The sequence below is a fragment of the Macaca fascicularis genome, chromosome 3 (genome assembly GCF_037993035.2).
Source record: "Macaca fascicularis isolate 582-1 chromosome 3, T2T-MFA8v1.1".
In the NCBI taxonomy this organism is placed as follows: domain Eukaryota; kingdom Metazoa; phylum Chordata; class Mammalia; order Primates; family Cercopithecidae; genus Macaca; species Macaca fascicularis.
In genome coordinates, this window is record NC_088377.1 from 144455711 (window position 1) to 144481021 (window position 25311).

Below are 25311 nucleotides of genomic sequence, written 5' to 3' on the forward strand. Positions count from 1 at the left end.
CTGTTTTCTGTTTGCACTGGAGCCTCTTCTTTTCTCATTCTCCTACTTTCTGCTTTAGAGCCACTAAGAAACCCAGTCTCCATCTGTGCCTGCTTCACAGCCAGAGCAGTTCTCATTTCTCACTAAACCATGTGTTGCCCATATGTCTGTGTGCTATGAACGCAAGAATCCTGGCGAACTATCACTGTTTAAGCTGCAGAGAGTCAGTTGGTCAGTGCTGCTAGTGTTCTGGGTCCCTTGACCCAGCTCACTGATAGAACCAGATGATGCTGACCAGAAAACCATCTGGTTCCCATAGTTCTAAACAAGTATATTATTAAACAAAAATAATTTTTGCTGTGAACTTTTTGGCTTAGTTCTGTCATGGTTTACCACATCTTTTTCCCTGCCGCCTCCTCCTTTTTATTGCAGTACAATTAGCTAACCATACAAACCAAACAACACAGAAGCTGAACTTCTAGATTAAATAAAGCATAGGGCATCTTGAGAGTTGATGTGGATGCTCTAGTAAACAAAAACCTTCAGTGTGCACAATAGAATAGAACAAGATTGTTAATAACCTTGTAATTTCTGAGGATTTTCAAAAAGATTTCTTAGTTTTCTTCGTTCTTCATATTTTGCTAACTCCAAGTTTTTCCTGTTAATTTGTGTTGATCAGTATCTTCCACTTTAGAGACCTTCCTCTTATGTCTGGTAATCCTTTTGTTCATGATTAAGAGTGGAGGACTAAAAACTAATCGGAAGGTCTGAGTACATGCATCTCTATTGTAAGCTTCAATGAAGGATGATCTAGGTGGGTTATTTGTTGGGAACCCCCCACCCAGCTGTCAGTTATTTTAGGTCTTTCATCTTGGGCTAGTCAGGGTTCCCAGAGAAGAGGCTACCAATCTCCCACTTGGAGAAAAAGATCTGGCCACCAAGTTCTTGATGATCAGTTGGAAAGAGTGCTTGAATATCTCTGCACTCAGCATTCAGTCACTTAGTTAGCCTAGCAACCCTCTGTTTTACTATCTCTAGAGTAGTGGGCAATTAAAGAACAATTTTGGCCCTCGCCTCCACCAGAGAACATTTGGTAAGGTCTGGAGGGATGGGATCTTACGTGCTACTGACATATACTGAGTAGAGGGCAGGCATGCTATTAAACATGTACAGTGCACAGGATACACACACACACCCCACTACAAAGCATTATCTTGTCCAAAATATCCATAGTGTCAGGGATGAAGAAACAGAATTTAGGAAATAAATCTCCAAGCTTCTGTTTAGGGTGGGGAGAGATAGCTGCCCAGATTTATGGAGCAGAAGCTGGAATATAGAGATCTATCTACTTCTTAAGAATCTCTAACTCAGTCATCATTATTTTCATCACCACTCTTAAGCCAGTTCCAAAGGTACACGGTGCTCCCAAGCTTGAAGATTGTGGTGTAAATCAGATTTTTTTTTCCAGCTTTCTCTACTGTTGGCTTAGGATTCAAAGCAGTTTCTGGTCTGCTAAATTAGTCCATCTATTTTCAAGCTTCCAAATTTTTGTTGCTCTTATCTCCTCTCCTGTTTTCCTTATCCATGTAGGCCCTCACTCTTCATGTCTAGTTTTGGTAGGGTTTCAAGAGGAACAAAATTATATGTGTATATGCAGTCTACTATTATTAATCCAGAACCCGAGATCTCTAGTTCTTTACATGGAGATATGTCCATAGTATATTAAAAAGTAGGTTACAATGTATTTTGGAAAGTATGATTCTATTTTTTTTTTAAAAAGGCAAAACACAAACTTTCTATAACTATTTCTAATCTCTTTGTGCACAGAAAAAAAAATCTAGAAGAATAAAATACCAGCAATGGTTATGTCCAGGTGATGATAGGACAATGGATATTTACTTTCTTCTTTAAGCTTTTATATGTAGATCAAATTTTTCATAATGAGTACTTCATTTATATACAGAGGTTCAGAAAAATTATAAAACGCTTGAAAATAACACAAAAGATGATGGTATGTCCTTGGAGTGTCAACCTAGAACACTGTTTAACAGGCCTACCTGGAGAATTCTGTAGGAAATCATGCCTTTGTTTGACATACTATTTACTGTTCACTAAGGCCCCAGCTCAATGAAGTTACATGTTAATTGTTATATTTTTGTCCAGGAAAGATGCAAATTATTTGTATCTCGTAGAAACTGTAACCCCAAGGTTATAGATTTAATAACTTGTAAGACATTTTTAGATCTAACCTAACACTCTTAATCCAACATTCTTTCATCAGTTCCTATAAATACTAAGTTCATTCAAATGCTCTACATACTGGCTTTGTCATTTTGTTGGTCCTCTGATTAGTGAATTAAAGAAATCTTTGACACATGTTTATATTTGTATGAAAATTATATTTTTAACTTTTGGAAAATTCTACTTTGACACCAATGGAATCATAAGCTATTTCCAATCTGAGGATAGAAAAAAAAAAAATCCAATGAATACCTCAACCATGGCAAAGAAAACACATTCTGAGTCCAGCCCTGACTGCTGTCCTGCCTTGTCCCATGGCAGTGCTTAAATTGAACATGTTTGAGCCCTGACTCCTGCACATACCTTTGGACAGCCAGCAACGCTGAGAGATGTGAGGTTAATGCAGTAAATGGCCAGTGCTTTGATAATCATATCTGACAGCTGGGAGCAATAAGAGACATCCAAATGTTCCAAGATCAGTGAGCTTTTGCAGAATGCCTGCAAGAAATTCCAAGGTCAATTTTTTCTTTTCTTTAGTCATCTAGAGCTATCCTACTAATAGCAGCTTATTAAATGTACATTTCAGTCCCTGAAATACAGATGTTAGATCTTGATGCCCCCAAAAAATAATTTTTAAAAAACCCATGTTACATCCAACATCTCTTTATAGCAAAAGATATTCACAAAGCAGCTTAACAGCTTAGTGATATTCAAATGCTTGCTAACAAAATTTGGTTTTCTTGAAGTTAGGTCTAATGAAATTTGACTCACATGGTCAGTAATTATTAATTACATTCAGCCAAATGAGTGGAAGAAAAGAAATCTGAGGGTAAGATTAGATGGCAGACGCTCCAAGATTGGCAGTGGAATGTAATGGAAAGAACAAATTCTTTGGAATCAGACAGATCCGAGTTTTACTTTCATTTCTATCACTTACTACCTCTGAAATCTTAGCAAGCTGTTACCTTTCTGAGCCCCAGTTTCCTTTTTTTTTTTTTTTTTTTTTTTTTTTGAGAGTCTTGCTCTGTTGCACAGGCTGGAGTGCAATGGTGTGATCTTGGCTCACTGCAACCTCCGTCTGCCAGGTTCAAGTGAATCTTGTGCCTCTTGCGCCTATTGGGATTTCAGGCGTGCACCACCATGCCCGGCTAATTTTTTTTTTTTTTTTTTTAGTAGAGATGGGGTTTCTCTAGGTTGCCCAGGCTGGTCTTGAACTCCTGACCTCAAGTGAGCCACCGTCCTCACCTCCCAAAGTGCTGGGATTACAGGCATGAGCCACCGTGCCGAGCTCCTCTTTTTTAACTTAGGGAAAATAATATCTACTCTCTAGCATTGTTTCGAAATGCTGAAATGTTCACCTGAAACATCTAGGGCTAGAAAAAGGCCTGGAAATCATTCCTTTATATCACTTCTTAATTTTCATTCCTACTTTTCAGTTAAAAAATAACTCAGTGATAAGAATCCATGAGGAAATAACACTTAAAAGTTCACAACTCAGCAGTTATACAAGAACAAAATGATCCACAAAAGTAAACCTGTCATTGCAAAAATATATTTAAAAAGCAATAGGAGTAGAAATTGGAAACCATGATAGAAAGAAAGAGAGAGAGAGAGAAAGAAAGAAAGAGAGAGAAGTAAGGAAAAAGAAAGAGAGGGAGGAAATTTCCTCCCCAAAATGTGAGATTATAATAACTACATGTGCTCAATCACTCTTAAGGATTCTGCCTCATTATGAAGCAGCTCCTCTTAGAATACAAAGTTAGAGACCTCAATAAATGATAGTTTACCATTAATTTCAGTTGTAAGTACTAGTCCACTTCTTATTTATATGTAAAAATAGATGTCCATTGGACTACATGTGATTTTCCTCTCAGGAATAAGAGAAGGGTCAGTGCCTGGGCATCAGAATGACAGTTTACAGGTAAAACCACCAGTGGGCCTCTCTCCCACTGCTTATGCCAATTTTCTCTTGTTTTAGCCCTAAGGAAGTTTGGAAAGAACTAGTTAGCCAGCTATTTTCTTTAGCAAGTTAACAGAATAGGGAAGATTTCCAGGAGAGGCAGTGTAGCCTAACAGTTAAAACTAGGACTGTGGCATCACACAGAGTGGGGTGAGAAGCCTGGCTCTGCTACTCTGGGTTACTGAACCTCTCAGAGCCCCAGTGTCTCCTTGGGCAAAATGGTAATAATAATACCCATATCAAAGAGTGGTTGTGTAGATTATATGAAATAATATATATATACCTGATGTGGCTCTTAGCACAAAATAGATTCTCTAGCTATCTCTAAGATTTTATATACTGTGTTATAGTTGAGAGGCAGTATGCACATTGGCTAGTGCTTGGCACATAGTGAAGACCCCATAAAAGTTAACTAGTGCTTACTTCAGCAGCACAGATACTAAAATTGAAAAAAAATACAGAGATTAGCCTGGCCCCTGAACAAGGATGACACAGATTTGTGAAACATTTAATTTTTTTTTTCAGTTAGGAGGAGAAAGTTCAAGAGATCTATTGTATATGATGACTATAGTTAATAATAATGTATTGTATACTTGAAATTTGCTAATGGATTTTGAATGTTCTAACCATAAAAAGTATCATAAGTATGTAAGGTGATGAATGTTAATTAGCCTGATTTAACCATTCCACAGTGTGTGTGTGTGTGTGTGTGTACAGCATGTTGTACTTCATAAATATATACGATTTTTATTTCTCAGTTAGAAATTTTAAAGCCATTAAAAAGAATAAGATAAATGTTAACTACTGTCAGGATTTGCACATGACACCAATAATAATAAAGATGCACACATGTATTGTACTTTGAGAAAAACTGAAAGATATTGGTTATTTAACCCTAAGTCATCATCTTTTCCTGACCACAAAGCCAACAGTGATTCATTCTTTGATCTCATGCAGAACTTGTCTTTTTCAACTGATTCAGCACTTAGGGTATTTGACTAATTCCTGTATTGCATGAAAATCTGTCTTGTCTGGCAACTACGTGATGGCAAAAATTAGAAGGGGCAGCTTGTCAGGAGATAGCTTGGGACCTGTCGCTGCAGATAATCAACATAGTGGGGCACACCCAAGGAGGTACAGAAAGGAATCTACCTTTGAATTATTGCAATCAGTGGCCTTGAATCTCAGTTTGGAGATTCAATAAGAATGCAGTAAGTCTCTTGTACTGCCTGGAAATCTGCTTTCATAGCCCTTTCCCAAACATCATATTAGAACACAGTAAGTGTTCAATAAATACTAGTTGGTTCATTGATCCTTTATGTATTCAAGAAAATTAAGAAGTCTCTTTTAATAATACAAGAATTTTTATGTTGCAAGGAGTAAAGTGACATTGTTTTCCCTTGTTAGAGACATTAACATTGTTAGAGAGAATGGACAGAGTTAAAGGAACCAGAGAAAAATTAAAGCAAGAAAGAATATTTAAACTATAAGAATAATTTATTGAAGGACGAAACAAGCTTTAAAGGTAGATTCAAGGCTCTTTGTGTCTGCAAATCCTCTTCAGTAGCATCTGCCAATGTCTTGGACTGCTCAAATCAATTCTGCCTTATGCCTTTTTAAAAGCTCTAATATTCTTTAAAGCCAAATGTTCTCAGAGATTTTAAATTTTAAAATAATTTAAAAATGATTACAAGGTCTATGATACATTCATGGTACCATTCTCATCCATGGAAAACCTGAGGCACAAAAATTGGTCTAAGGCTTTATGCTAAATCAGTGGCAGATTGGCGAACTAAAGTCAGAACTTTTCCCCTCTTATAATCTGTGTTTTCCTTTAAACACATATAAGTCATATTAAGTACTTAATCTGCAAGCATGTTTCAACATAATCACTCATGAAATTCCATTTCCCCCTACAGATAAGATTACAGTATACACTTCTGGCTCCAGTGCTGCAGAATCATACTTCTATCCATGCTGCCGATTTTCTTTTCTTGGAAAATACAACACTAAGTTTCTTCCAAGTCAAAATCTTTTACAGTAAAGACAGAGATAAAATGCTAACATTATAAAGTTTGGCTCCTCTCCCGTGTATCAGCCAATTTTGCTGTGGGTTAACAATCTGGAAGAAAACTTCCATATCTCTTAGCGAGTTAGATCATTCCTTCTTGTGTCTTCTGAGCTGAGTCACAGTGTAGGGGCTTAATGACTACATTCCTAAATAGGGGATGTAGAGGAGACTGAATTTCACTCACATTGATTGACTGTCACAATAATGTGCTTCTGCCAAAATCCTGATTTAAACCACTTCGACAGGTGGCAGCTTCTAGCCTTAGAAAAGCTCACTTTGTGCTGCAGACCCGTAACACCATCTCTTGACTATTCGCCTCATTAGGTCCCAATTAATTCTACTGCAAAGTTGGGGAGTTTTTCCTTGTTTGTTGGTAATTCTGGGGAAAAAATGTGCTGGCAAGAACCATTTTCTATAATGAAGACATTTTTGGCTGCCCCAAAGGCTAAAATGCAACTTCCACAATTTTAAGAGATCAACTAAATACAAAAACTTCAGTTTCTTGGGCCTCGTATTTGAGGCCCAAAATATCTACATCGCATATCCCATGAGATGCAGAACTACACTCCACCAACAATGGCCTTGTTCCCACTGGGCATCAGAGCAAGTGTGACTGGTCATGGCCTGGCACCACAACTAAACTCTGCAGAGCCTGAAGCTGCCCCTCCCGGAGATGCCACTCTTGCATTCCTACCCTCCCTGCCAGGGAAACCAGGCTAAGCAAGGCTTAGCGAAGGCCCAGCCTCAGAGGAGCTCACTGTTTTAAAACATGGAGAGGACTCTGAAAGGGAAAGGGGAACAAGGCCAAGGACCAAAACAAATATTTCCAAAGACACTTTCATGATGAAAGTTGTTACAAAATTAGATGGTGATTTGAGGGATAAACTTTGGCGTCATACCAGCTCAAATGTGGTTTATTCTACAGTCTTCCCCAATTCTTCCCTGTGGAAGAAATGCGCTCTCAAATTCTTACAAGCTTTTCTTTCTTTTTTGACAGGGTCCTGCTCTGTTGCCCAGGCTGGAGCATAGTGGCATGATCATAGCTCACTGTAGCCTCGAATTCCTGGGCTTGAATGATCCTTCTACCTCAGTCTTCCACATATGTGCATGCTACTGTGCCTGGCTAATTTTTTAATTTTTATAGAGCCAGGGTCTTGCTATGTTGCCTAGGTTGATCTCGAACTCCTGGCCTCAAGTGATCCTTCTTCCTTGGCTTCCCAAAATGTTGGGATACAGGCATGAGCCACCACGCCCAGGCAACTTTCTCACTTTCTACTTGTATTATAGTTATTCATATAAGTGTCTTATCTTCTGCATTGACTGTAGCTTCTTGAGGGTAGAATCCATGTCTAATTTATCTTTGCCAACACCTGGCCTGCAGAATTAGTTCAAGATGAGAGAGTATCCAAAAATGAATGAAGAATGCTTCTCAGCACAGGAGTGAGGAGAATGAGCTTCCTTAGATGAACCTCAGAATACTAAGCCCTGTCCTTCTTCTCACTTGGCTCAGTAACTGCCAGAGGCAGCATACAGGGTTGGTTAAGAGCACAGTCTGGGGGCCCACTGGCTTGAGTTCAAATCCTGCCATGAGATGTTTTGTGTCTATGGATAAGTTACTCAACCTCTCTTACCCCTCAATATTCTCATCTGTGGCGTGGGAATAACATAGGAGTCACTTAATATGAGGAGTAGCACCTACTTCATTGAGTTGTTGGGGAGATTAAATGAGTTAATATGAATAAAGCAGTTGAACAGTACCTTGCACATAGTTAGCAGTCAGTAGATAGTGGCTAGTAGTATTATTTGTATGCACTGCTTCTCTGTGGCTGATTGCCAAATTTTAAAAATCATGAACACCATAGTAAAAAAATTTTTTTTTTTTTTTTTTGAGACAGAGTGTCACTGTGTCACCCAGGCTGGAGTGCAGTGGCATGATCTCGGCTCATTGCAACCTCCACCTCCCGGGTTCAAGAGATTCTCGTGCCTCAGCCTCTAGCTTGGATTACAGGTGTCTGCCACCATGCCCAGCTAATTTTTGTATGTTTAAGTAGAGATGGGGTTTCACCATGTTGGCAGGCTGGTCTTGAATTCCTGATCTCAGAGATCTGCCCACCTCGGCCTCCCAAAGTGCTGGGATTACACATGTGAGCCACTGTGCCTGGCCTAGTAAAAATATTTTGAGCATACGCTTTCAATAAATGTATATTAATGTACTTTGTAAATTATATAGGCATATAACTATTCAAATATATATCATATATTTAAACATATAAAATAAAATGTATGAGATAAAAAATAAATCTAACATTTCTAGGACTTTTAATATTTTCTCATCACATCAAAAAAATTGTGTTATTCATTTGCTGGAGTACGTACTTTCTCTGGAGACGCCTACCCAACAGCACACCTTTGGTTGCCAGTAAATCTTGATGGCTTACTGGCTGCACAGATCCTGAGCATTTTGTAAAAATAAGGGAATCATTTTTAACATATAAAATATCACAGATGCATAAAAAGAAGGCAAATTGGAAGAAATTAAAGAACAGAAAGGGTAAGCAGTGAAAGAGAATGTATATTGGGAAAACCAAAAGGAAAGATGACCAGGAAAAGACCAAAACAAAATATCTTTGAATTGTATTTGGTAACTAGAATTTGTTGAGAAAAATTTTAGAACAGCTTCAGGTTTTAGATTTTCTCTCCAAAATAAAAATGAACCAGGGTTGGACTACCCAAAAGGCAATCAGATATTTTTCTTGTTGCCTGTGGCATAACCCACACTTTTTCCATTTATTTAAGTTTATTTTTAAAAAGGGTGCCTAGTGGCCCAATCACCTGGCACCAGTCCAGGGTCCTCTGTGGGACAAGAAAGGTGGGGGAATTCCTTAAGCTAAAATAATCAGCCTGAAAGAGTTGATGGGTGTCTATTTGCACAGCCAGACACCTCACCTTTTGTTCTTAGTGTTTCCCAAGAAAATGACAACTCAAAATGTTTACTGTAAGGACAGTCACACCATCCTATGACCTCCTCCATTTAAGCATCTCTAAGAGATAATGAGTTCATGAACTATTATCAGTACTGCTTTCACCTCCCATTTGTGGACATAATAGAATAAGAGGTGATCTAATCAAGGGAGGCTACCAGTCTAATGGAAAAAAACAGAGCCTGGAATCTGAAATTGTATCTATGTGACCATGAACAAGTCATTTAACCTCAAGTTTCTTCATATATAAGAGGAGAATGAAAATAACTGTCTACCTATCTCACAGGCCTATTAGAAGATGAAAAGAAAATGTGTATTCTAAAAGCTCTTGGAAGACATGGACCCTGGGTTTTGTCTGTGAACCAGAGAGATCCTGGAACGATCCTATCTGTGATGTATGTGATGAGGGCTTTAGGATGAGGAAATATAATAAACAAAATTTAACTGGAACTGATAGGGAGGGTTATTACAAATTATAACAAGGAGAAATCATAGCTCCTGTGAAACATGCCACAGGCATTTGTTTATGTCAGGCGAGGCACAATGAGCAAAGCCTAGGTGTGTCACATAGAAGAAGGATCAAAAACATATCAAAAACCTAAACAGAGGTTTAAGAAACAAAAGAAGCAAACATTCTGATGTTTATTTTCCCTGTTTTCTTATGTTTGCCTTCAGACAATCTGACAGTTTTTTTTTAACTTTTGGCAAGTTTCATCTTACATAGGATAAACTAATGTTCCAGGGGCGGCTTAAAGAGTGGGAGAGGGCTCCTATTGATTATCCTCCTTTTAACACATTCTCTTTTAGTTCTGTTCTGTGGATCCTCAACATGAAAAGAACAGATGTGCACATTCATTTAGCAAGTTCAGCAGTGCTTCAGTTGTCTGAGAGTGGTTCTTCCCCAATGGGAGTGGGCAAGAAGCCAGGACTGGTGTGGGGTGTTCTCAGCTTCAGCTGTTTTTCAGCCAAGAAAACACAGTACCCATGACTCCAGTATCCCTTGGAACCTTACAGACAATGGGAAACTGACGAACTGTCAAATCCCACATCCTTTGAAGTCTAGCAAATTTCTAATTCTTTTGAACTGCCTCCACAATTAGAAACACACTAGTGTCAGGAGCCACAGAGAATACTGTTTATTTCTTTTGCTCATGGGCTTTGAAGAAATAATGCCTGGGTATCTTGGCAAGAGTTTATCTGTGACTTCCAGTTGATTCCAGGTGTCTTGGGCCTCCAGGGGTATGTTGTTCTATTATAAAGTTTAGGAAACTATCCTTGGCATGGATAGCCATGCAGCACAGATTTCCACAGTAAAACTCTTAATTATTTCAGGTTTTGTGGGGGGTTGCTTTCTCCACAAGCTACCAGATATCCCCACTACCCTTCATTCTACCAGAGGAATTCCTTAGTTTCCTCTCCCAATAACCTGTAAAACACTTCTAAACCAGAGGCCCTCTGGAATCTCCATCATAGACAGTTTAGTCAATTATTTCCTAATCATAACTTGGAGTATTGGATGAGAAGAGAGACTTTGCCAAGCAATATGGTAAGAGATAAAAGATCCAAATATCTGGACGTTCCACCTCCCCATACAAGAGATTTCAGAGCTTCTGCTGCAACAAAGGCCAATAATTAAAGTCATTTTGGAAAGGAGTCCTCCGTTGCTTCTGTTGCGAACCATAAACACAACTTGTAACCCTAGAGAAGAGGTGGAGTTATTGAAATCTCATGCTCTGATAATTACTGAATGACTTAATCTTGGAAAACAAATAGAAATCAATGTTGAGTTCTTTAAAAAAAATTGTTGCTACATGGAGCCAATACATCTAATCCATCTTTGGCATTACAAGTCAGTATGTGTCAAAGGCTACCATAATCAACTTTGGTTGAGCACCAGGGGGTGGAGTCTATCAACTGATGAGAATGATTGATGAGAATCTTGCGCAAACAACATTTATAACTAGTTACAAAGCTTAGTGATTCAAAGTAAGTATTTGAAATCAGAAGAGAGTCACTGGAGAGTAATCCAGTTCTTGCTGTTAGGGCACATGAACTCAACCCTTCTTACACTCTAGAGAGGAACGTCCAGAACACGCTGGTCATAGGCCATTGTGGGGGAGGAAGATTTTGACTGGACTGTTGCTGAATGAGGTAGGTACTCCTGGGCCTTTCTGACCTGAGTATCCATGTAGACAGATGTTCCATACAAATTCTAGGGGTTTCAGTTCCATAGCACAGATAGTCCAGAGTACAAGACTCAGAACTCTGAACCCTCAGTTTCCACTTGGACTATGCCTGGAGCCCCTCAACTTACTGAACATTCCTGGGTCAGACCAAAAGTCAAATGAACAGCAATGACTCTTGCTCTGTTGTTCTCCCAACTATGAAGTAGCTTATGATTGTGCCACATGGTTGCCGCCCTTCCCAGTCCCTCATTCCAAATCCCTCCTCCTCTACTTCCTTTTCTATTTGTAAATCAAGATAACTGTTACCAAAGGGCAAATTTTAAAAATCAAAAGTTTATAATCTAAGAGAATATATCATAAAAGTTTATGAAGATTAAGGGAGAGAAGAAGCATGTTACTTCAAGTGGTAGGCCAGGTGTGGTGGCTCAGGCCTGTAATCCCAGCACTTTGGGAGGCTGAGGCAGGCGGATCACCTGAGGTCAGGAGTTCAAGACCAGCCTGACCAACATGGTGAAACCCCGTCTCTACTAAAAATACAAAATTCCCCGGGCGTGGTGGCGCATGCCTGTAATCCCAGTTACTTGGGAAGCTGAAGCAGGAGAATCACTTGAACCTAGGAGGCAGAGGTTGCAGTGAGCCAAGATCATGCCATTCCAGACTGGGCAAAAACAGCAAAACTCCATCTCAAAAACAAAAACAAAAAAACACCAAAAAACCTGCAACTGCTTTTAAAGAAAGGCTGGGTATGGTGGCTCACATCTGCAATCCTAGCACTTCAGGACGCCAAGGCAGGTGGATCACTTGAGGTCAGGAGTTTGAGACCAGCCCGGCCAACATGGTGAAACCCCATTGCTACTAAAAATACAAAAAATTAGCCAGACATGGTGGTGGGCACCTGTAATCCCAGCCACTCCAGAGGTTGAGACAGGAGAACTGCTTGAACCCAGGCAGCGGAGGTGGCAGTAAGCCAAGATTGTGCCACTGCACTCCAGCCTGGGCGACAGAGCGAGACTCCATCTTAATAAAAAATAATAATAATAAAAATTTAAAAATCCAGTGTGAAGCAGCTAGAGCAAGATTGAGGGTCTCAAAAAAGATGGAGCCTGAAGAGGACAATGAGAGAAGTGGAGGTTCTAGTATCTCTACTGCTGTTTATACCCCACAAGCCAAAGTCAGATACCTAAGTGATCATCAGACAACAGGGCGCTGACCTAAGTGACACCCTTAAAATTCATCGATGGTGCCATCTGTAAGGTATTACTAAACCAGCTCGTGAAGAGTATCAGCCAGAAACCAGGCAGAAAAGACAAAAGAGCAGATGAGGCTGAACCACTACCACAGACTTCCTTCCTTGGTGTAATTATAAATACTACACACTGCATTCTGGTTTCAGGGCTTTAAAAAGCAGATGAACTCTCTCTGTTAGAGATACTTTTTCATAATTAATTTCAGAGTCATTTATTAATTATCTTTTATAGTTAATAAAAGATAAGAGGGAGCAATGTTTGGGTTTGGAAAACAATGACGATTATCTAAGTCTGAATCTTCACCTCCCCTCCAAACCAGAAAATATAAAGAGAAAAGAAATAAAACTGCAACAATACCCATATATTCATCATTACTAGAATTAAGAGAACAATACAACCTTCAAATTACTTATAATTAGAGTAAAAACAAATTCAAACAGAGCTCCCTTAGCCTGCCTGCTGCTGCCACAAACCTAGAGATAGAGTGGGAGGGAGAATGCCTAAAAGACTCTGTCCTAAGAGTGGAGGGGCGAAGAGAGCTTAGAGGAAACACAGACAAAATCATGCCATACACAATGGGGAAAAAAATGTTTTTTTCTCTATAGTCACACCACTCTCAATACTTCCAGAACACTTCACTTCTGATACCAGATGAGAGCGTTTTTCCGCACACTAACCAATTCTGTGACACCAACTGGATGTTCTATAATTTAATTCAATTCTGACATTAACTGGAGTTAGCACAGACCCCACGTGTTCAGAGCTCAATCCCAGTAGATTTCAGATGCCAATCGCAAGTCCCAGGTTGTCATTTGGACTTCAAATGAACCACCTATATATTAGGGTTCCCATAACTACCTCCTTGGGCTTGATAATTTGCTAGGACAACTCAAAGAATTCAGGGAAACATGTTTACCAGTTTATTATATAATAAAGGATACCAATGAACTGGCAGACGAAAAGGTACACAGGGCTAGGTATAGAGGTCCTGAGTGCAGGAACTTGTGTCCCCACAGAGTTGGGGTGCACCCCTCTCCTGGCATATGGATGTGTTCACCAACCTGGAAGTACTCTAAACCCTGTAGTTCAGGGATTTTTATGGGGGCTTCGTCATGTAGACACCATCAATTATTAGCTCAATCTCCAGCCCCTGTCACCTTCCCAAAGGATGGGGAATAGAGCAGAAAGTTCCAAGATTCTAATCATGGCCTGGCCTTTCTCATGACCAGTCCCCAACCAAGAACTCACCAAGAGTCACCTCATTAGAACAGAAGATACACCCAGGAAACTCCAAGGAATTAGGAGTTCTGCATCAGGAACCATGGTCAAAGACCAAATATTAGAACAAAAGATACCTATTACCCCTATTGCTCAGAAAGTTACAAGCCCTTTAAGGAGCTCTGGGCCAGGACTGTGGACAAAGACCAAAATATACATATCTCCTATAAATCACACACTCAGAAGAAGAGATATTTTGGCAACAGTAAGTGCCAAAATACTGAATCAATCTTGGTAGTTCATAGGGCTTGAAAGTGGGGATACCACCAATATTCCTGGCAGAGAAGTCAGATGCATGGACATTGTCTTTAACCACATCTTCACACTCATCCCTCATCTGAACTATTGACAGTTTCATGGATTTTGCTATCTAAATGTTCTCTAATCCATTTCCCTATCCCCAGCCTCCCTGTTACTTCCCGTGTTCAGGTTGCTATCCTCTCACCCCTGGACTGTAACAAAAACCTCTTATATTCCTACCTTCACTGTTGGTAGGTCTCCTTTTCCCCTTCTGCTCTTCAATCTAACTTCCACATTCCTTGTTAAAGTGATTTTTCTAACAGATAAACTTCCCTGGCATTCCCATGCTGGATTAGGTACCTCACCCAAATCCTCCCATAGCCTCCTACATGCCTTTATCACAGCATTATGACTAAAAGCATCCTTTTGGAATTAGACATTTTATACACTAGCTCATGTGCTTACTTGTTTTATGACTTGGGAGTGGTTTTTTAACCTCTTGGAACCTCCAGTTTGTAAAATAGAATTAAAAGTATTGCCTACCTCATAAAGTAGGAAATTAATACATGGGAAATACAACAGTGCCTGGCAGTAGTAAGTGCTAAATTGATATTAGCTGACAACCACCACATAGTATTGAATTTTTCTGCTTATATCTGCCTAACCCCACTAGACCTAGCCTCATCATTAAAAAAAAAAATTATAATGATTTCTGTTTTCAAAAAACAAACAGATTATCCATGTCCTCTACATGGAAAGTCTAATCCAAAATGTTTTGTGTTCAATCACTGAACAAGATGTCACATTTTCACAAAATAAATTAATCTGAGGCTGGACATGGTGGGTGACGCCTGTAATACTGGCACTTTGGGAGGCTGAGGCGGGCAGATCACCTGAGGTCAGGAGTTCAAGACCAGCCTTGGCCAACATGGTGAAACACCATCTCTACTAAAAATACAAAAATTAGCTGGGGATGATGGCACATGCCTGTAATCCCAGCTACTTGGAAGGCTGAGGTGGGAGAATGGTCTGAGCCCGGGAGGAGGAGGTTGCAGTGAGCCAAGATCATGCCACTGCATACAAGCCTGGGCAACAGAGCAAGACTCCATCTCAAAAAAAAAAAAAAAAAAAACTGAAATGAGATGATTTGAGCATGATCTTACATGCAGGTATGGAGTAGCCTAATTAATCATCTAAGCTCTTTCCAACTTGCTAATTGCAAATAATATCCCAGTGTTGTAGTAAGGAAGCTTAAGAATCGTTCACAAGCGTAATGGACATGACCAAAGTGCCTGAACTTTGGGACAGCCACAGGCCCCACCTATGCAAGCACAGCCAGCCCACCAGGCTGCAGGGTAGAGAGCACAAAAAGCATTTGCTTATGACAGCCACAGACTCAATGCTCACTGACGGTGGCTGTCCACCTTCTCAGCTAACCTGTAGCTCTTCTGTATGGCCTACACTCTCAGAATGGTGTTTATATATTTTAAATGGTAGACAAAAAAGCAAAAGAATAATAATATTTCATGATATGTGAAAATGATATGAAATACAAATTTTCAGTGTCCATAAAGTTTTATTGGAATACAGCAACTCTCATTTATTTACATATTGTCTATGGCTGTTTCTATGCTCAATGGCAAAGCTGGGAAGTTGCGACAGAGACTGTATGGCCTGCAAAGCCTAAAACAGAAACTACCTGACGCTTCAAAACTTGACAGAAAAAAAAAAGCCTACCCCTGCTCCAGTGTGCAAGCTCCTGTCTGCTTCATAATTGTAGTCACTATAGGGGAATGAATTGTTGTGGGCTAAGTGAATTGCTTAAGAAAACGTGGCCATGTAAGAGGCAGAATTGGAATAAAAATTAGGACTCTTGACAGCTAGTCCCACATTCCCTAAATTATATTATTACTTTTGCTATCAGAGAACTAATCCACACACTTCCACAAGAAAAAGAGCTTTGTCATTTAAATGGATGATTAATTTTTTAAATAAAATATAGATAAAAAGGTAATTCTTTAACACCCATTTTTTTTTCTTTTTTTTCTTTTTTTGAGATGCAGTTTCTCTCTGTCACCCAGCTGGAGTGCAGTGGTGCAATCTCGGCTCACTGCAACCTCCGCCTCCCGGGTTCAAGCGATTCTCCTGTCTCAGCCTCCGGAGTAGCTGGGACTAGAGGTGTGCGCCACTATGCCTGGCTAATTTTTTTGTATTTTTAGTAGAGACGGGGTTTCACCATGTTGGGCAGGCTAGTCTTGAACTCCTGGCCTCAGGTAATCCACCTGCCTTGGCCTCCCAAAGTGCTGCAATTACAGGTGTGAGCCCTGCACCTGACCAATAAACCAATTTTTATTACTTGCTTTGAATACTGACCATCATCTATTGGTTTTAGCCTAGAAATGTATAATCATATAGCATGTCTCTATACATAATTTGGGTGTAATACATATACACATTGACATATATATGATGTAATATATACCAAGGTGTATACATATATTTAATTTACCTACATATACTAGACATAGATGTACATTTACATATATTTGCATGTAAACACACATATATGCACACTTTCACTGTATACACACCTGCCAGTCCTTTTGGTGCATCCTAATGAAACCTGATTTTCTCCCACTAATGACATTTCTTAATCAACTACCTCAACCTACTAACACTGAAATAATTAGAAATTTTTGTCTAGCTGCAAGATTTTCATTCAAAGATAATCTGCATAAAAAATACACATTTATGTGTATGGATATTATATAAACGTGTTTATATTATGCTTCATTCTAGGAAAGGGGAATGAGAAATGCAAATTAGATTAAGAGTATAAAAAGCAACCAGAGGCCAGGCACAGTGCCTCACCCCTGTAATTCCAGCAGTTTGGGAGGCTGAGGCAGGTGGATCACCTGAGGTCAGGAGTTCGAGATCAGCCTGGCCAACATTATGAAACCCATTTCTATTAAAAATACAACAAATTAGCCAGGCGTGGTGGTGCGCGCCTGTAATCCCAGCTACTCAGAAGGCTGAAGCAGGAGAATCACTTAAACCCAGGAGGCAGAGGTTGCAGTGAATTGAGATCGTGTCATTGCACTCCAGCTTGGGCAACAAAAGTGAAACTCCGTCTCAGAAAAAAAGTAACCAGAGTAAATAATTGGATTTATTCCATTGGTTCTATCAAAACAACTTAGTAAGATGGAACTTCTAATATTTCTGTACTGTAACACTGCATTTAAGCCAATTCCTTTGCCATACTTGGCCATCTGTTATTTAACTGACCTCATCAAATCCTCAAGAAAACGATTTCTTAAGAAATGCTCAGTTACAGCTGCATCAAACATCTTCTCCAAAATACCTTTCAAGAGCACCAAATAATTTTAGTGTAACATAATCATTGAATGTCTGTTGTTCTCAGAAAAGAACTAAAGTTGGAGAAAGTAATTAAAGCCAGATCCTAAAAGTCAATACATCTGAGGCTCCAGACAATGACTCTGTATGTGCTGTGGTTTCCACTAAACACTAAAATGAGGTAATTTTTTATTCTTATTATGTTCACAACTCTTGCAAAACCCAACCAGGGTAAAAGATTTATTCATTTTTCTCATTAAGTGAATTATGTAGTGTATAAGTTTTCAACGTCTTATGCTAAAAACAGAATCTCTCCTATAGTTACCTTTTCTAAGTAATGAGAGAGCATTCTTGATAAAGTGTGGATAATCTGAACATCTCAATTTACTCATCTTATTTTATTCTCTTTCCCTCTCTTTCTAAATCCAGGTAAGGAATTGTGAAATTCGTTTGTATGTCACTTTCTCCTCCCCCTGCTTTGTCTGTTCCCTTTTGGGACTTAATAATTGGGCTAGAGGAGGCAAGGGGAAAGATTACCACAGGCCAGAAGTATGAACCTTGGAAGAGGTAAAACTGGTTAAAAGCCACAACACAGACACACAGACACACACATACCAAAAGCAGGGAGGGGAAAAAGAGTGATGAGAAATGATGAAAAAGAAAAATTTCAGGGTTGAGGGTGAGGGGAGGGAACTCAGAGGACAGGCCAACAGGTGCAGCAAACCACCATGGCACATGCATACCTATGGAACAAACCTGCATGTTCTGCACATGTATCTTGTTTTGTTTTGTTTAGAAAAAAATTAAGGAAAATAAAAGAAAAATTTCTTGTTCATGAACTCAAGAGTAGAACCACTAATCTTTTAGATTACTGAAAATAAATACATGTCAGTTTGTAAAAGATTACATTGTTTTAAAGATATGCCAGAAGTCAGCTGTATGGTCATATAGTTAGCAAATGGGTAAATGCTTTCGTCTACAATCTCAGAGCACCTAAACATAGTACAATTTTTAGGCTCCAAAGAGTGAAAAGAAAAATGTCTGGACCCCACAGAATCAAAAAGAAATGACAGAAAACACTGGTCTCCTGATACTTAACATCAAACTTTGGTCAATACTCCTTCATCCCAAGGATGAGAGGAGCATCTAAAAATTAATCAATGATGCATATTAAGAGACTATGTCATCACCATGGTAGGTTTCAATACTCCTAAATGATTTCTAGTTATTGGTCAAATATAATTGATATGAGAAATATAACCCAGTATTAAAAATGTTAATGTTTTAAATGGTTTTTTCTAGTCTATCACCTTGTCAAAGATCTTTTGAAAGCCTGACTATATCATATTCATAGATAAAGCTTTGTATAAATGTATGTTTAACCCTTAAATTAATTGCAGCAGGTAAATCATGGCTTAACTTTAGAGGAATCTTTCAGCTTTTTCTCTTAGTAGGTTACATACATCTAAATGATTTGTAATCCTTTTTGTTATGAAAGAGTTACAATCTTTCCAATACGGAATTTTCTAGTCCTCTCTGGGATATGTGTTTTGTGTTCGTTTATTTAACTCTACAGTACTGAATATACTACCAGGCAGATTTCTTAGGGACTTCTTAGGACATCAGTACCCTTGGTCTAAAATTGGGAGAAATTGACATTATGTGACACTAATGCTCCTTAAAGTAGATTCCCTCAAGTATGATTACATTGTTCAGACCCAGTGAGAAACAGCAAAAATAATTTGAAAACATTTTTTCTCACTAAACTGTCAATCAACCATTCAGAACAGCAGTTCTCCATTTCCACCTTTCATTTCCGTAAAACTGTTACTGAATTAGTTTGCTGAGAAGGCATAAGACTTTGAGCCAGTCATTTAAGCCCTCTTGGCCTTTGATGTAATTTTTTATTCCTACTGCCTTAACATTAGGGAGTTGCTTTAGATGTTTCTAAGATTCTTTCAGCTCCAGAAGTTTAGAATTCAATGCTAGAGGTCTAGAGCATCTTTTGAGCTGGAATCCTCTACAGCCCACCAGTTGAGATGGTATTGTAACACTCCTATTAGTCATGTTAAAACTTCTTGGAAAGTCTACTTCAAATTGACAGAGATAACTTCAGGTTTGCCATGCTCTGGGGACTTCTCAGCTTTTATTGCATTATCTTCCTACTTGTGGGATAAACCCTTTTATAGGTTTTTCTTTCTCTCTTTCTTCCCTCCTTCCCTCCCTCCCTCCTTCCCTCCTTCCCTTCCTTTCTTCCCTTTCCTTCCCCTCCTTCTCCTCCTCTTCTTCTTCTTCCTCCTCCTCCCCTCCTCTTCCTTCTCCTTCTCCTCTTCCTTCTTCTTTCTTTCTCTCTCTCCCTCTCTGTCTCTTTCTCTTTCTCTCTCTCTTTCTATTTCTACTTTAGCTTCAGGCTTTTATGAGTGGTTGGGGTTTTAAACTCTCAAGGCACATTTATCTAGAACTTCCAATGTGTTTCAGTGCTTGCATTCCTAGGTTACTGCTTCCCTTCTTGTTCAATACATGTATGACAAATAACTTTGGGTTTTTTTCTAACAGCACATTGATATGCTTAAAGTGATGGAAAAATTACACTGTGGCTTGCTCACAGTATGTACTTTATGACTTCCTGCACATCACTGAAGAGTAGGTCTAGGAATTTTACTTTTCTTGCAAGCTCTTGAAGAATCAATTGAGCATGTAATCATTTATCCTAGCCAATTACTTATCTCATGCTTCCCATTCCCATAAAGGATGCTAGCAAGTATGTTTGAGTAACTTAAGTTCCTAACTGTTGAGTGTCTGGCATAATTTTTCAAACTCCCCCAACTTTCAATGATTAGATTCTATAACATTTCTATCTACAGAATACTTTGTTTATATGAGAAGACTTTTACCACATTGCAGTTCATCACTCTCCATGTAAAATATCCCTGTTTGTTTTGAATCTGACATGAGGAAGGGAGAGAGTAGACAGGGGAAAATGGGAAAATAAATCTCAATCACTTTGGCTGTGGAGACCTAACTAAGAGCCTGGAGTTGAACTTGGTTCAACTAGGATCACATATGTGTTGTTACATTTCCAATCCATTTCTTTTTTTTCTACTATGACCCACAAAATTTATTCAATTTGTACTTAATTAAACTAAAAAGTTTCTGCACAGCAAAAGAAACAGCAGAGTAAATAGACAATGAACAGAGTGTGAGAAAATCTTCACAATCTATACATCTGACAAAGGACTGAGATCCAAAATCTACAATGAACTCAAACAAATTAGCAAGAAAAAAACAAACAATCCCATCAAAAAGTGAGCTAAGGACATGAACAGATAATTCTCAAAAGAAGATGTACAAATGTCTAATAAACATGGAAAAAAATGCTCAACATCACAAATGATCAGGGAAATGCAAATCAAAACCACAAAGTGAAACCATCTTACTCCTGCAAGACTGGTCATAATCAAAAAATCAAAAAATAATAAAAGTTGGCAGGGATGCAGTGAAAAGGGAACACTTCTGCACTGCTCGTAGGAATGTAAACTAGTACAGCCACTATAAAAAACAGTGTGGAGACTCCTTAAAGAGCTAAAAGTAGAACTACCATTTGATCCAGCAATCCCACTACTGGGTATCTACCCAGAAGAAAAAAAGTCATAGTATGAAAAAGATACTTGCAGAAGCATGCTTATAGCAGGACAATTCGCAATTGCAAAATTGGGGAACCAACCCAAATGTCCATCAATCAATGAGTGGATAAAGAATTGTGATTATATATATACACACACACATACACATATACACACACATATATACACACACACACATATATATATTCCATGTACACATTCCATACACACACACACACACACACATACATATATATATATGTGTGTATGGAATGTGTACATGGAATACTCTTCAGCCATAAAAATGAAATAATGGCATTTGCAGTAACCTGGATGGAATTGGAGACCATTATTCTAAGTGAAGTAACTCAGGAATGGAAAACCAAAAACTGTATATTCTCACTCATAATTGGGAGCTAAGCTATGAGAATGCAAAGGTATATGAACGATGCAATGCATTTTGGGGACTTGGGGGAAAGGGTGGGAAATGAGTGAGGAATAAAAGACTACAAATTGGGTACAGTGTATACTGCTTAGGTGATGGGTGCACCAAAATCTCACAAATTACCACTAAAAAAATGTACTCATGTAACCAAACACCACCCATTCCCCAAAAACCTATGGAAATAAGAAATAAAGTGAATTAATCAATTTTTTGAAAAATTTCAATCTTAATTCTCTAACAGATGATCTTAATGATCTTACCTGAATTCCAACATCAGTGATTCCATAACACTCGGATACAGAAAGTTCCTTCAATTTTTTATGTTTGGAAAGTACATTCAAACCCTAAAAATATTTAATATAAAGATCATTTGTGATTATCATTTAGTATGGAATATATAGTTCCAATAACCATTTATACAAACTGACAATATAAAAAATCATTTATGAAAACTAAAAAATTTTAGCTGCTGTCATATTTCTTTATACTTAACAAATGATAAGACCACTTAGGTTAGGCAATGCCATTAAGTAAAATTTTCAGGTTGTCTCTAATGTTTTACAAAAGCTTTTATGGAATCCCAGAGTCAGAAAACTCCCTTAGGAGGTTATTATCTTGCCACTTGTTTCCAGATACATGTTATCTGAATCAATATAAACAAATCCAACTTACTAATTTATTTTGAAGACACTTCATGTGGATAAAGAACCTATTTGTTAATATATTTTTATTTATGCCTAACCAAAACATCTTAAAATCTTTAGCTCATTTTATAATGATTAATCCCTTGAAGAGGAAGAGAATAGATCTTTATATAAAGGCCTAGAGACAGATAATCATTCAGTAATAAATCACTTCTTTTTCAGATTAAAAGCCTTGGATTTTTTTAATTAAAAAAAAGAGATTGCACTTCCAGCCTTAATTTTTTTATGTGTGATTGTGTTGTCCCATTTCTCAGTATTTTTTCCCCAAATTTACTGGCACAACACTCAGATAAGGAACTGATGAATGTGGCTTATTAATGCCATCGTTCTGTTTTTTAATCAGGATCACATTACTTTTATGTAATCCCATACAATGTGCTTCCTAAACTACATGGACAAGAGAAGGGTTGTTCCCACCCCCGCCATTCTGTGATTCCACGGCTGGCTGGCAGGGAAAATACCAGAAATGACACATAGATTTGTCCTTTTTATATTTTATTTGCAGGATTGGTTTATATTTTATTGATCTTAAATACAACATTTGGACCACAGTTGAAAATGGGCTATGCAAATATTATATCTTGGTTTTTTTCTGTTTTTTTTGTTTTTGTTTTTGTTTTTTTTTTTGTTTTTTTGTTTTGTTTTGTTTTTTTAAATTCCCAATGCACAGATTGGGCCTTCTCATTAAAAAAAAAAAAAAAAAAAAAAGTCTGGATTAAGAAAAATGTGTTTTATTTAAGCCTCTGCTTAAACTATGATTTCTAATTTCTTTTAATGGTATTGCATACCACTCCAAAATAAAATCTGTGAATTCGTTTAACTTTTTAAAAACTTTTATTTGCATTTATTTTATGCTGAATTTATTCCTGTGCCATAAATTTTCATTTGTTTTTTCGGTTTCTTCAGGAATATATTTTTCTTCTATGCAACATCATCCTTTCAATTTTATTGTTGACTGTGGATCTTTTGCTAGGAACCCATTATGTTTTCTGCCTCCCTGTTTCAAAACAAAGTCTGACCAAACCCTGCAGAGCCATCACATGTAGTCTGGGTTCCAGATGTGGATGCTATTTTATTCATGTTAAAAGAATTGGAAGAGTTTAGATATTCCCCAATAGAATCCAAATGGTTTGAACACAAATATCAAGTAAAAGATGCTGCCGGGCGCGGTGGCTCAAGCCTGTAATCCCAGCACTTTGGGAGGCCGAGATGGGCGGATCACAAGGTCAGGAGATCGAGACCATCCTGGCTAACATGGTGAAACCCCGTCTCTACTAAAAATACAAAAAACTAGCCGGGCGAGGTGGCGGGCGCCTGTAGTCCCAGCTACTCGGGAGGCTGAGGCAGGAGAATGGCGTAAACCCGGGAGGCGGAGCTTGCAGTGAGCTGAGATCCGGCCACTGCACTCCAGCCTGGGCGACAGAGCGAGACTCCGTCTCAAAAAAAATAAATAAATAAAATAAAAATAAAAATAAAATAAAATAAAAATTAAAAAAAAAAAAGATGCAAAGTTTGTCTCTTTACCCTATACTTGATAATAGCTAAGTATGTTTTAGTATCCTATAGAAAATTTGTCCTATGAAACTATCTCTGAAGTTTTCACTTAGATTTCACTTTTATGTAGTCAAGTTAGAATTTTTTAAGATGAGCCACAAATGAAGTGCATTTGCTAAATATGACATATAACAGCATATATGCTCCTTATTACTTTATTCAAAATCATTAAAAATTAAAATATTAAGATGGAATGCCTTGTCTCATCACTGTAATTGTTCATTAAGACATATGGCCTAAAAATTGAATGGATCAACATTATTAGCCATTAGATAAATGCATAATGACATACCACAACATACTTACTAGGATGGCTATAATTTAAAATACAGATAATAAAATGCGTTGATGAGGATGTGGACAAATTGGATATACTGCTAGTGGAAATGTAAAATGAGCCAGCCACTTTGGAAAACAGTCTGGCATTTCCTCAAAAATTAAACATAGAGTTATACTATGACCCAGCAATTCTACTCCTAGGTTTATACCCAAAAGCAATGAAAACATATGTTTACAAAGACTTGTACATGAATGTTTATAGCAGCACTATTTATAATAAAATCCATGCATTCTTCAATAAATGGTGCTGGGAGAACCTGATATCTGTATATAGAAGAATGAAACTAGACTCCTGTATCTCCATATACAAAAATAAACTCAAAATAGATTAAAGACTTAAACATAAGACCTGAAACTATAAAGCTATTAGAAGAAAACATAGGGGGAATGCTTCAGGGCACTGATCTTGGCAAAGATTTTATATAGCTAAGACTTCAAAACCACAGGTAACAAAAACAAAAATAGACAAATGGGATGATATCAAACTAAAAAGATTATACACAACACAGGAAACGATCAACAAAGTAAAGAGACAACCTACAGAATGGGAGAAGACATGTGTGAACTAGTCATACAACAAAGGACTAATATCCAGAATATACAAGGAACTCAAACAACTCAACAGCAAATAAACAAATGATCTGATTAAAAAGTGGACAAAGGAACTAAGCAGACATTTCTCAAAAGAAGACATATGTGAGGGCGATGTGGCTGTGATATCTGTCACCCCACTGATCGCCAGGGTTGATTCGGCTGATCTGGCTGGCTAGGCAGGTGTCCCCCTCTTCCCTCACTCTTCCATGTGTGTCCCTCCCCAAAGCTGCATGCTCAGTCAAAGAGGATAGCCAACCCTGATGGAGGAGGATATGGGTTATTGGTCTAGGGCATACAAGTAGCTGCACTTACCTGCCTGAACCTCCAAACAACCTCTTAAGAAGATATACAAATAGTCAACAAATATATGAAAAATCATCATCAGGGAAACATACATCAAAACCACAATGAGATGTCATCTCACCCCAGTTAGAATGGCTATTTTCAAAAAGACAACAAATAACAGTGCTGGTGAGGATGCAGAGAAAAGAAAACTCCTATATAGTGTTGGTGAG

The 25311-nt window shown here is 38.2% G+C and overlaps 2 protein-coding genes and 1 non-coding gene across 14 annotated transcripts in view; 2 read left to right on the forward strand and 1 right to left on the reverse strand.

The window, feature by feature from the left end:
• The window catches only part of FAM185A (family with sequence similarity 185 member A), a 121771-nt gene that overhangs the window by 85495 nt on the left and 10965 nt on the right, over nt 1-25311 (forward strand). The window contains exon 9 of one of the 2 annotated variants that reach the window (XM_065541054.2): nt 8147-8770. The exons of the other annotated variant lie outside the window; for it this stretch is intronic. Within the exon in view, the coding sequence (XP_065397126.1) occupies nt 8147-8302 (156 nt within the window). The 3' untranslated portion in view covers nt 8303-8770. Of the gene's footprint in view, nt 1-8146; nt 8771-25311 lie in introns of those variants that run through there. 2 annotated transcript variants of the gene reach the window in all.
• Nucleotides 1-25311, reverse strand: part of FBXL13 (F-box and leucine rich repeat protein 13) — a 272798-nt gene that overhangs the window by 18232 nt on the left and 229255 nt on the right. For 8 of the 11 annotated variants that reach the window (XM_074035682.1, XM_015447861.4, XM_005550406.5 and 5 more), the window contains 2 exons: nt 21866-21949; nt 2584-2718 (listed from right to left, as the gene is read on the reverse strand). In XM_074035682.1, coding sequence (XP_073891783.1) covers nt 2584-2718; nt 21866-21949 — 219 coding nt within the window. The remainder of the gene's footprint in view (nt 1-2583; nt 2719-21865; nt 21950-25311) is intronic. The other 3 variants (XM_074035683.1, XM_065541045.2, XM_065541047.2) reach the window with 2 other exon arrangements.
• Nucleotides 4596-4701, forward strand: LOC123572580 (U6 spliceosomal RNA). Its single transcript, XR_006697148.1, has one exon. It is a non-coding gene; the product is annotated as a U6 spliceosomal RNA (small nuclear RNA).